Source organism: Papilio xuthus, unplaced genomic scaffold (assembly GCF_000836235.2).
Source record: "Papilio xuthus unplaced genomic scaffold, Pxut_1.1 DF824655.1, whole genome shotgun sequence".
Taxonomy (NCBI): Eukaryota; Metazoa; Arthropoda; class Insecta; order Lepidoptera; family Papilionidae; genus Papilio; species Papilio xuthus.
Genome location: NW_013533994.1, coordinates 5,008,568 through 5,020,368, shown reverse-complemented (window position 1 = coordinate 5,020,368; position 11,801 = coordinate 5,008,568). Strand labels below are relative to the sequence as shown.

At 33.3% G+C, this 11,801-nt stretch overlaps 2 protein-coding genes across 2 annotated transcripts; both read left to right on the top strand.

Annotated features, from left to right (window-relative positions):
* Positions 1 to 6,745: 6,745 nt before the first annotated feature.
* Positions 6,746 to 8,149, top strand: LOC106127551 (uncharacterized). Its single transcript, XM_013325653.1, has 3 exons — positions 6,746 to 6,945; positions 7,508 to 7,660; positions 7,948 to 8,149. Exons 1-3 carry the CDS (start codon positions 6,840 to 6,842, stop codon positions 8,070 to 8,072), a joined length of 384 nt encoding a protein of 127 aa, XP_013181107.1. The 5' UTR covers positions 6,746 to 6,839; the 3' UTR covers positions 8,073 to 8,149.
* Positions 8,150 to 8,246: 97 nt separating this feature from the next.
* On the top strand, positions 8,247 to 10,004 carry LOC106127552 (uncharacterized). The gene is made up of 3 exons (XM_013325655.1): positions 8,247 to 8,663; positions 9,126 to 9,260; positions 9,812 to 10,004. Exons 1-3 carry the CDS (start codon positions 8,573 to 8,575, stop codon positions 9,946 to 9,948), a joined length of 363 nt encoding a protein of 120 aa, XP_013181109.1. The 5' UTR covers positions 8,247 to 8,572; the 3' UTR covers positions 9,949 to 10,004.
* The last annotated feature ends 1,797 nt before the right edge of the window (positions 10,005 to 11,801 follow it).

The window sequence follows — 11,801 nt, the reverse complement described above, 5'->3', positions numbered from 1 at the left end:
GTTGGAACATGTGATGTCGAAATTCCCCGATGCTTCGGAAAATTGCTTTTTGCTTTCATTTTTCCAAAACAATGAATGCGCAAATTTCATAACGCTCTCGCGGAATGCGCCTGTGACGTAATACATTGATATACGAATACAAAATATTAACTTTGATGTGGCATTTTATACTTACTTTTAATATCATCATCATCAGCACATATTCGTCCCCTGCTGGAAATAGACCTCTCCTATGGCACGCCACTGAGCACGATCTTCGGTCATTCTCATCCAGCTCTTGCCAGCTGCTTGCGAAGATCATCGCTCCACCGAGTCTGAGGACGTCCTACGCTACGTTTGCGGACCCGCGGTCTCCACTCAAAAACTCGTCTACTACAACGTTTATCGGTTCTTCGGGTTATATTACCGGCCCATTGCCACTTCAGTGTGCTAATGTGGTGGGCTATGTCGATAACTTTTTATATGGGTTTTCTTAATTAATGACTAATTAAATCTGATATTTAACTGTAACACAAGATTATAATACCTCATCCAAACTATATTCTTGAATCAATGTGAAACAACATGAATAAAATTATAATGACTTAAAGGTTTCCTAGAAAATTCCCTTTTAGGAAAACGTTTACCTTTCGACATATCCTCACAAATAATGGTGTGCAAATTTTTTATTTTCATTTTACTTTTAACCATAAATTAATATTGGTTTGTTCCAATCAATCGTAAATTATATATTCCTTATTTTAGAAAATTAGGTCATCAGAGTGTATACAGTATTAAAACGAAGTATAACAGAGTAATTGTAACGTTCGGAATAACATTCCGCTTTTCATCCTATGAATAGAGAGAGCTAAAGCCAATTTCGTCGGTGGCTCAGGGGTCAAGCACTTGACTTGCAATCTGCAGGTCCTGGGTTCAAATCCCGCCATGTACCAATGTGTTTTTCTATTTACGATTTACATATGTACATTTATCCGACGTTCTTACAGTGAAGGAAAACATCGTGTTGCAACCTGCACATGTCTGAGAGGAGGTTCAAAGATATGTGTGAAGTCAACCAACCCGCACTTGGCCAGCGTGGTTGACTATGGCCTAATCACCCTTAATTTAGGGTAGGCTCCGAGCCCCTCGGTGGGGACGTATAGTGAGCTGATGATGATGAAAGCCCATTTATAACGAAAATTTACCAATAAATATAGAGAGGATTAATTTATTTATTTGTAAAGTATATTTTTGTTATTCAGTGATACATTTAAATTACAGGATATTATAATTACAAATTGTGAAATATTTAAGAGAAACAATGAACCGTACTACCGTAGGAAATCGTAAATCAAAGTGTTTCACTCAAAATTAAATCTACTCGAGCGTTTGTTCATAAAGTACAGATTAAATTCAATTAAGTGCTACTTATTATTAAATGCTACTTTAATTAATAGTATTCTTCTTATATCATAAGGTGGCAAACGATGGCGCTGCAAATTAATTCGCCGAAACACCGAAGTGGTCTCTGCCCATAGACATCCACAATTGCAGATGCATTACCTATCTTTAATCGATACATGAAGGGACGCACTGGAATAGTATGTTTTCCCTTTCCACTTCCCCTCTCCATCCTTTCGTTATAAGAAATCAGTGCGTAGGGAAACGGGACTAATATTAGCTTGACTCGTTAAAGTTGATCACCCAACAGTCTTCTCAAATAAATTAATCTATACTATACTAAAGTTTAATTATTTTAGACAATCATAAAATCTTAATAACATTTAAATATTACAGTTAGTTTGTGTGTCAGTACTTATAACACGTCTATTTAAAAATGAATAATTTCGATTTTTTTTAATATATTCATTTTATTCATTTGAATTGCAGTGAAAGCTTTTACATTTAAAAAGGTACGTCTTGAATAATTTATGTAAACCGTAATGCATATTTACATTTTAAAGAAAATCTAAAAAAAAACGTGCTACTCAGTAGTTTTCCTATTTATTAATGGAAATATAATTTTTGCAATTGAAAATATGTTTGTTAAATTTAATAAGGTAATCTTACTAATACTATAAATGTGAATGTTTGGATGTATGGATGTTTGTTTGAAGGTATCTTCAGAACACTTGCAGGGCTCTCGTTGAAATTCGGCAAAGTAGAACACAGTCTGGAATAACACATAGGCTACTAATTACGTTTTTTTTTAATTCCGCCCGGAAGAAGTCGCGGTCGGCAGCTATTTTCAAAATAAGTATAAGCTTTCATTCTAATATTTAGTAACATACCGAATAAGTTTTTAATATAGAATGAATTTCTTAACATCTTGAACAAATCTTGAAAAGTACTTTTAAACAAAATAGTTAACATCTAAAAGATACTCGTAGATTGTAAATCTCTATAAGCTGTTAGACATCGACCACTTTTAACATATGAGGGTATTTTAATGGAAACAAGCAATAACTTATCAGGGTCCGCATTCAAACCTCCCAACTATAAACATTAAATAACTGCTTCAGACATGTGTAAATTATTAGTTAAGAGTTTTAATATGATTTATGTAATAAACTAAAAACATAACATAACTATAAGCATATTTTATCGAAGATATGACTTTAAATTATTTATGTATAAACTCATATATACCTTTTATTATCTACATATCAAAATATACATCTTTGGATCATAGATTTTATTTTTGTAAGTTCAGAATTGTTGTAAATATGATTTGAATATAAACTTTCATAATTAAAACTTATATATATATATATATACAAATATTATGAAGAATCACATAATATTATGTCTACTTTTTTATCATGAGGTGGTAAATGAGCGAGCGGCCACCTGAAATCGCTGAAGTAGCGAAGTGACCGTTGCCCATAGACATACGCAATTGCATATGCGTTGCCTACCTTTAATCGACGGAGGAGAGGATGCACAGAAAGAAAATTCCTTTCCATGCATCCTCTCATCCGGAAAGTCCACTTCCACTTCCCATCCTTTCCTTATAAGAAAAGGGTGGGAGGGGAAAGAGGACTAAATTAGGCCTCAGGGACGCACACTCATCAGACGAAACGCGGAATTGCTTCCACTTCACGCCTGTTTTCTGTGTGGTGGTGGTATTTCACCGGGCGAACTTGGCCAATTCGTGCGAAGATGTTAAAGCGGGTTCTACCACTCTTTAAAACTGCTACTTTCTACACGACCATTTCAGTAAGTTTAACTGAATAAAATGATGTACAAAACGCTCTACTATGTACGTCCTAAATTCATCCATACTCTTGAGATCGACTTTAAAATATTAACAAGCACTAGAGCTCAATTTAGAACTGAACGTATTCCACATTTTTGCAGCACATTTTAACAGCAATACAAAAAATTGCTTGAACAAATTCAAATGAAGCTTAAATTAAATATTTTACATAAGTTATTTTGTTACATATTGACCCTTCCTATGTATTATATAATTAATAATATCACATCTAAATCTGATTCTATTATTTTTTAATTTTACAAACAAGATCTACTTTTAAAAACAAATACGGTGTCGCGGGCGACCGACTCCGTATTTAATCGTCTCTTATGTCCGTTTATGTGCTATATGTATGCCAAATTTCATCGAGATCCGTTGAGCCGTTCTGCAGATACCTTTAAACAAACATCCAATAATCCATCGATCCATCTAAACATTCGCATTTATAATATTAATAAGATTGTCTGTCCGCGGTGGATTAAAAAATAGATAGTAACCGCTTCTCAGACCTAATGAATATGCATACAAAATTTCATAAAAATCGGTCAAGCCGTTTCGGAGGAATATGGTAACTAACATTGTGACACGAGAATTTTATAAAGATTGATTCTAACACAGCCTATAATTTGGTTTTGATATATGAAACCTACAATACTTTTGAGCCGGACTGTACTTCAAGTTTGTTGCTGTACATCTCAAGTTACATGAGCCAAGTATTATTGACCGTTTGCATGCTGGTGTATTTAGTTGGCTACTTCAGACCGACAATAACACTTAAATCGGAGTCAGGACGTTTCCTCGCAGTACAAATGACAATGCTTCGGACAGGTTACTACTGATGTTGAATATTGCAGTATACATTTGAAGTATACACAAGAATAACTTAGATTAACTTAATATACATTTAACTACAAAGTGACTTAAATTATGTTCTTAATTTAAGACACTTTCAATCGTCAAATGTATAACATTTTTTCTTCACATTTTGTATCATTATCCTATTTTAAATTGAATATTTTAATGTGATATTTTAAACGACTACTATTTTAATCTTATAAGTAACATAGATTCATTCTTTATCTTATCAACCCTAGACTGCGTCCGCGAGGATTTAAAAAAAAACTTAATTAGTAGCCTATGTGTTCTTTCAGACTATGTTCTACATCTATGCAAAATATCAGCGAGATCGGAATAGCCGTTCCGGAAATACTGCCTAACAAACATGCATCCATTTAAACTTTCGCATTCATAATATATGTTAAATTATACGTTTACCTACAAACTATTAAAATGTTAACAATAATATTTTAAAGTAAAATAATTAAATTTAATTCGTCGCTGCTCTCAAGGCAATAAAGTCCAATTTCGCATCGTAAATATTGCTGCAATTATGTTTGGTATAATAGTTATTTATTGTCAAGTTAATGGACAGAAATCTGCGTGTGTCACGTGTCACGTATGGCTAATTAACGGCCTGTGCTGCCCTCTGCCGGCCGCTTATTGAAATAGACGGCAATATATTAAGCCAGCATTTTGATGCGATTCATTACTGCCCATTGGGAGATTTCATGATCGTTCATGATTAGTTAAATTTTAATTCGTAAATTACTCATATTAAAAATGTAAAAAAAGGTTTCTTATATATTGCCAGTATCCAAAATTATAGTTTGCGCTAGAAATTCTACGGTTAAATTAAAAAAATATTATTTTAGCTGCCAATTTACTTTTTTTTTCATATACATCTATATAACCTTAGACCTTATAGACCTTGGGGCCTTGGGGTGCGGAAGCCCGTCGCCTGTTTAAGGAGATTTCCGCACGCCTCATCGACGCCTCAGGGGATCCAAGGGCTGGTGCACATTTCGGCCAAAGGTTGAGCCTGGCCATCCAACGGGGAAATGCCGCCAGCCTCTTGGGGACCCTACCGTGCGACCGCAGCGATTTGGGGTCGATTTTTTATATCATTTAATTTTATTTTTAGTTTGGTTTAGTTTTAGTATATAGTTTATAGTATTATTTTGGTAGTTTAATTAATTAGTCATTCAATTACTGTAAGTCTATATAACCACTATTCAATTTTTGTATGTTTCTTCTCTATGCGTTCCTAAATCATTATTATATTACTGCACTTACAAGCCCGCAAAAGTTTCGTCTTAACTCAAAAAAATCCTTAATTTAATTCTTCGATTGATTACATAACATTTCGTGTTCATTGAATTTTTAAATTTTTGTATAGTTAAGTTCGAGTTTCACTACTTTTGCACGGAAATAATTTAAAAAAGATATTTTAAAATTACGTATAAACAATCTTTTTTGTGTTATGATATCAACGCTCGGTAAATTAAACGTTGAACATCGAATACAGGGATTTAGAAATGCGGAAAAATCGCCGGTGTTTATAGCGGGCGAGCTCCGAGGTTTATATAAATTTATTTTATTTAGTGGATAAGAAGGACTAATGTGCTTCAGGGAGTGAGAAACCTGCTTGGATTATATTTGTGTGTCTTACTCGTACTTTTCTTTTATTATTTAATGTAGTTATTTATGTGCTTGTTTTTCAGAATTTGTAATGAAAAAGGAATTGGTACAAAAATGTTTGAGGAATCTTTTATGAATCAACATTAAAGATTAAAGACAACGCCATCTACAATTAAATTTACGTAACTAGAAGTTTTGTTTTTTCAAGTTTTCAAATAATTGTTACTAATTCACATTTTATGTTTCTATATGTAATAAATAGTGTATTACTGAAACAAAATGCATACTGCATTTTAGAGGCGTACGTAAAAATGATAAAAATGTCCCACAGACAAAAAATTGAGGTCTTTGAATGCACGTAGAGCTAATTAAGTGAGATATACGAGCGTGATAAACCGACAGTTTTAAATGTAATATCATTACAAACGACTGGAATAACAATTAAACGTACTAGTTAACATTGTAATGTTAAAGTCGGAGACATTTGGCCTTGTGCCAGCCGGCGCTATAAAAGCAGATATTATTTTAATGTTTCCATCCGTTAGCGGTTGGTATAATTTTAATAAAACTTTCCATCCATTCAATTCCCCTTAAAATACAGTTGATGAAAGATAAATTGTGTAGATCTCAAAGGGGAATGCTTCAAAAGATATCAAGTTAACAATTTGTAAACATCTGTTACTTTAAGAGAAATTTTGTAACTTATAAGTGTACAACATAGGCTAGTAACATAGATATTCCTTTCTCTGTTCTCTAGTTCATAGATGGGGAGTAGGAGAGGGGGGGGGAGGTTACAATTAAAGAAGACTTTAAAACAGATCACAGATATACTGCGTACATACATATCTGTCTTATAAAAACTTCCACATACGTACCAAACTTCGTAAGACAAATATAAAAAAATGGGAGTTCAAAAACTTATTGTTAAAAATAATAATATTATATAAAAGTAGGCATTTAGAGTGAGACAAAATACAATCTAGTTTCGATGTACACAGACCTCTATCTACAAAGGAAATGTCTGCATTTAAGTCTTATCATATTCACATTTAAAACACAACAGAGTTCAGCGGAGTAAGTTAAATAATTTAGAAACGTTTAGTGTTGATTTAACAAGAACAAAATGTGGTTTAAGAGTTTTATGTGCTGTGTTATTTTGGCTCAAGTGATCGCCTATTCAACAAAGGGAATTGAATCAAGTGGAAATAAGCTAATAAGTCGAAATATTGGTAAGTGTTTTGCTTCTTCTTTTTAGCTTACGTATTTATGGGCATCAGGACTGGTAATACCGAGTGTACATTCCCAAAGACTTGTACAAAAAAGGCACATTCATATGACTATAAGAAAATAGCTGTAACAACAAACTAAATATATAGTTCTGTAAATATTTGACAGTTGAAATATAGAGTTAGAATATTTTTATGATGCCATCGGTAAGCGAGAAGTGACACTATTTGTAGACAATAGAATGCGAATGCGAACAATATATAAACAAGCATAGAAACAAAATAAAATCGTTTTAATGTTCGTACAAAATTCTCACATCTTATCCCATAATACTAACTTGTATTGCACACAGATGCTGTGAATTTAGGCATGCTTGTTAAGGTTTTATATTTATTTGCTTTAATATTATCGTATCCAAGATCACTTATAATGAAGCAGAATGTGGTAAAGTAATTTAGTGCTAACTTGTTCATTGTTTCATTGAGAATATTGAGGAAAGCACCAAAACATTATGTATCTGTTTACAGAGTAAGTAATACATCAATTTTACCTTATCTTTTTCAGTTGAAGTCCCTCCATCGACCAGGAATGAGCTTCCTTGCCTCGCAATCGGAGGGAATTGTTTAAACATCAACCTGTGCCCTGAAGACAGGCGATCACTGGTTAAAGGGTTGTGTCCTGCGCAAGAACAGCAAGACATTGATTGTTGTGACCTAAGTATGTTTTCTATTTTGTCTCTACTTTTAGCACGTCTTCTGACTGTAAAGTACGCTTTGTTAAAGAATATCAGACTTAAATATTAATAGATAATAGATGGATGTTTGAAGGTACCTTCGGAACGAACAAACGGATCTTGATGAAATTCAGCACAGATGTAGAAAATAGTCTGGACGAACACATAGGCTACTTACCAAGTTTTTTTTTATCCCAAGCGGACGGTGTCGCGGGCCACAAAAAGTATATAATAACAATTGGTTATTTTTGAATATTTTTATTTTTTACAGGATCTTTAACGGGTGAAGCATGTGCTAAAAATGGAGGGATGTGTGTTTCTCGTTATGAAGATTGTGATGAAAAAATTACGTTCTTCGAGGGTGGTGATTGCACGATAAATGAAAAATGCTGCTAATGAATAAATCATAACAGAAAAATGAGAATCTGCTTTAAAAATATGCTTATGCATAAAAAATAAAGCTTAAAAAATTACCTCTGATGTCTTTTGGTTTAACTAATGCCCCAAATATTGTGTATTAGTACGTCAATCGTAAGTATGTCCTTTTCAATCACTTTATCTCTTTTTATCATCTTTGTTGACTTCGACACATAATAATGATCTACCCACAACTATCAATCAATAATATAATGTCGAGTCAAATTGATGACAAAACTTTAACACAATCAACAATGAAATTGATAATAGCCCGTACTTTGACAATTTCATAAAAGACTAAATATATATCAAAGAGATAAATAAACATGAATATAGCAAAAAACCCGTGTAATAAACAATTGTTATCGAATTGAAAAGTTAATTTGCATAGTATAGATGCGGGCGCAATTGTATAAATGTGTTAGAGTTCCACAACAAAATACATTGGATGCAGAGAAGCTTGCTCTGTAGTGTTTAAAATGTTGATTATCAACGTTTCAATCCTTGTGTTAATATCCACCACATGTGCGACAGTGTTACCTTACTTAAATAAGGATGAAAACAAGAGCGGTTAGTATGATTTTTTCTATGGGATATACATACACGCAATTGTGAAAATAATTCAACTAAAAAACTATCGTTTTAGCAATAGAAGTGTTTCTCAGCTAAGCTTAACTAGTTTAAATTTGATTTCGTTGAATTTATTAAAGTCCAATAAATCAATTTTTGCACCTAAATTTACTTGATACATGTTAAATCAATTATAATAAGCAATAAGGTGAATGCTGTTCAACAAAATTATACTGATACTGTACTTCGCCCGCGACTCCGTCCGCGCGGAATTAAAAACTAAGGAATTAGCTAGATCAATGCAGCCGTTCTAGTGATACTTTCTAACAAACATCCATGCATTCAAACATTCGCATTTATAATATTAGTAAGGTAGAAAGATTGAATATCTAATATTAATACAGTATGAGTTGGAATATCACTTACAAAACTTGAATTAGTCTTTATCTTGAACTATTGCAGATACGTTCAATGAAATACCATGTTTGAGTTTCGGAGGTATTTGCATCCCGACTGTTGAATGTCCCGAGGGACAACGATCTCTCGGCGGCCTGTGTCCGCTGCAACAGAGGATGAACATCGAATGCTGCTATTCACGTAAGTTTAGCGCCTCTAAACAACGACTGTGCTGCAAAATATTCACTTTAATATAAGTAGTCGATTGGTAGGCAATATTATTTAGTCTGATCTTATCGTTATTTGTCTCACTCCTTTTGCATAAGCATTGCATGAATTTGCATGCGTCTGCGCGATATTGAAAAAACTTAGTAGCTTTTGCATTCTTTCGGACTATGTTCTACATATATGTCAAATTTTAGCGAGACTCTTTGAGCCCTTCCGGAGATACCTTCAAACAAACATCCATCCATCCATCTAAACATTCGAATTTATAATATTAAAATAATTTATAACATAGGTATATACTACACAAATGCTTAAAGACTTTTTTATTATTAGAGACCATTTTTCTTTATTTTTAGAACATAAAATATGATTGAAATATTTTAAAAAGGCTTTTTAATAAACTTATGGAATTTCAGACGTTCTAAGAACAGAGGGTTGATAAAAATCTCGTGGGAAATTTTTCTATCGTTATTTGAACGGAATCAGAAGCTTGTTTTATAAAAGCTTTATGGTTTTGCTTACAGTGCCGCTATCAGAGAACAGATGTCATCGTCGTGGCGGTCTCTGTATGGATCGAGACGCGACTTGTCCAGAAAAACTTTTGTTCAAAGAAGCGCGCGATTGTGAGGTTAATGAAAAATGTTGTATCTTAGTCCATTGAAATCTGATATGTAGTTAAGTTTTTGGATTTTTTTAAAATAAAATTGAATATTTTCATAGTCTTTAGTACTTGACGCACTAAAGTTCGTTATTCGATCCCTTAGTCTTCTAGTTTTGTAAAATGATTAATTATCGTCAGTTTTCATCAAACATTTGTACGAAAATACATAGTCGTTTACCGTTAATTTAGTCTATAAGTACATTTAAATTAAAAACAATAAAATATTATAGTATCAACAATGAGATCAAAACTTTAAGTAAAATGACAGTTTAAGAAATGAATCCTTTGTTCAAACATTTCTCAAACAGCATTAGTCTGATTGCGACTCGCAACAACTAAAAGTAACACTGTCTTAAGTTCTAGTACTTTCCACTCTTACTTTATAGTTTCAAAACTGTCACACAACTTTTATTATAGCACAAAAGCAATATTATTTTAGTTACGCTGACAAATTTTAATTGTATCACTTTAACTTTACTTACCTGACACTTGTTATATAAAAACTTTTTTCACATTAGCAGTAGTAACAGATTAATAAAGGAAATTTATGGCAAGAAAGCAAGCGGCAGTGTCGGTGGAGGATTACAGAAAAGAGTGAGGAACGAACAAGCATCCATGGGAGTTCGCCAAAATAGCGATATGACTGCTAACCAAAGGCATCCACATTTGCGTATGCTTTGCAGAAAGAGAATATTCCCCTACATATGCATCTCCCCAACAAATCCACTTCCCATTTCCTTGTACGAAAAAGATGGAAGAAGAAGACTAAAGTTTTCACGAATATTCATCAGACGAAACGCGAAATTATTAACACTTCAAGTCTTCTGTGTGATCATGGTATAGCGCCGGTACAGCTAGACTAAGAAGTTATTGCAAGCTCTCCTAACCGTTGAAAAACCGATGTCGTGATTTAACATTGTAAATTACGAAAAAGACAATAGTTAAGTAAAAACTATGCCTTATTATGAAGTATTTTTTACATTTCAGTTACTCTGTATCAGTGTTCGATAAAAAACAAAATTTTACGGTCACATAAAACAAAAGCTTATAATTGTTCTCAAATCACACGTAATATCGATTGAATACGCTTATATCTTACTAAGCCAGCTACGATTATTCTATGTAACAAATTGGATTTCTCTTTTGCGGTTTACTGCAAGCTGGAAAACAATTGTGTAACAATTTATTTGATTGTTCGTGCGTGAATAGCTGTTATTGATGGATCCCATGCATGCTTACTTCGCAAACAAAGTCTTATCGATAATACAAGTAAATGCCTTCGACTAATGTATTGAGGAAAAAATATTATTTCATAATATTATCAAGGTCAGATGTATTTTGTTACTCTATTCATGCATCATTAACTTAATCCTTGATCGGTGAATAGAATTATTGTATCGTGGTAAATATCTCTATTTAAAGCGTCGGTGGCTCAGGGGTCAAGCACTTGATTTGCAATCTGCAAGTCCTGGGTTCGAATCCCGCCATGTACCAATGTGTTTTTCGATTTCTGATTTACATATGTACATTAGTCCGACGTTCTTACGGTGAAGGAAAACATCGATGTAACCTGCACATATCTGAGAAGAAATTCAAAATATATGTGTGAAGTAAATCAACCCGCATTTGGCCAGTGTGGTTGACTATGGTCTAATCACCCTTAACTTAGGGTAGGATCCGAGCCCCTCGGTGGCGACGTATAGTGAGCTGATGATGATGAAATATCTTTATATATATCATTTTTGCATAGTAGTAAATACTTTTAAGTGATACACAGGACGCCTTTTAAAACCCAAACAGTGCTATCTTGTTCGCTGCCTTGACACTATTATGTTTGAGGCGATACACACAAA

What these genes read in the sequence shown, in the direction of transcription:
- LOC106127551 (XM_013325653.1), top strand. Translation starts at nt 6,840, where the DNA reads ATGTGGTTTAAGAGTTTTATGTGCTGTGTTATTTTGGCTCAAGTGATC. An exon ending in GCTAATAAGTCGAAATATTG is followed by an intron (nt 6,946 to 7,507) that starts GTAAGTGTTTTG and finishes TATCTTTTTCAG; the next exon opens with TTGAAGTCCCTCCATCGACC. An exon ending in CATTGATTGTTGTGACCTAA is followed by an intron (nt 7,661 to 7,947) that starts GTATGTTTTCTA and finishes TATTTTTTACAG; the next exon opens with GATCTTTAACGGGTGAAGCA.
- LOC106127552 (XM_013325655.1), top strand. Translation starts at nt 8,573, where the DNA reads ATGTTGATTATCAACGTTTCAATCCTTGTGTTAATATCCACCACATGT. An exon ending in TAAGGATGAAAACAAGAGCG is followed by an intron (nt 8,664 to 9,125) that starts GTTAGTATGATT and finishes GAACTATTGCAG; the next exon opens with ATACGTTCAATGAAATACCA. An exon ending in CATCGAATGCTGCTATTCAC is followed by an intron (nt 9,261 to 9,811) that starts GTAAGTTTAGCG and finishes TTTTGCTTACAG; the next exon opens with TGCCGCTATCAGAGAACAGA.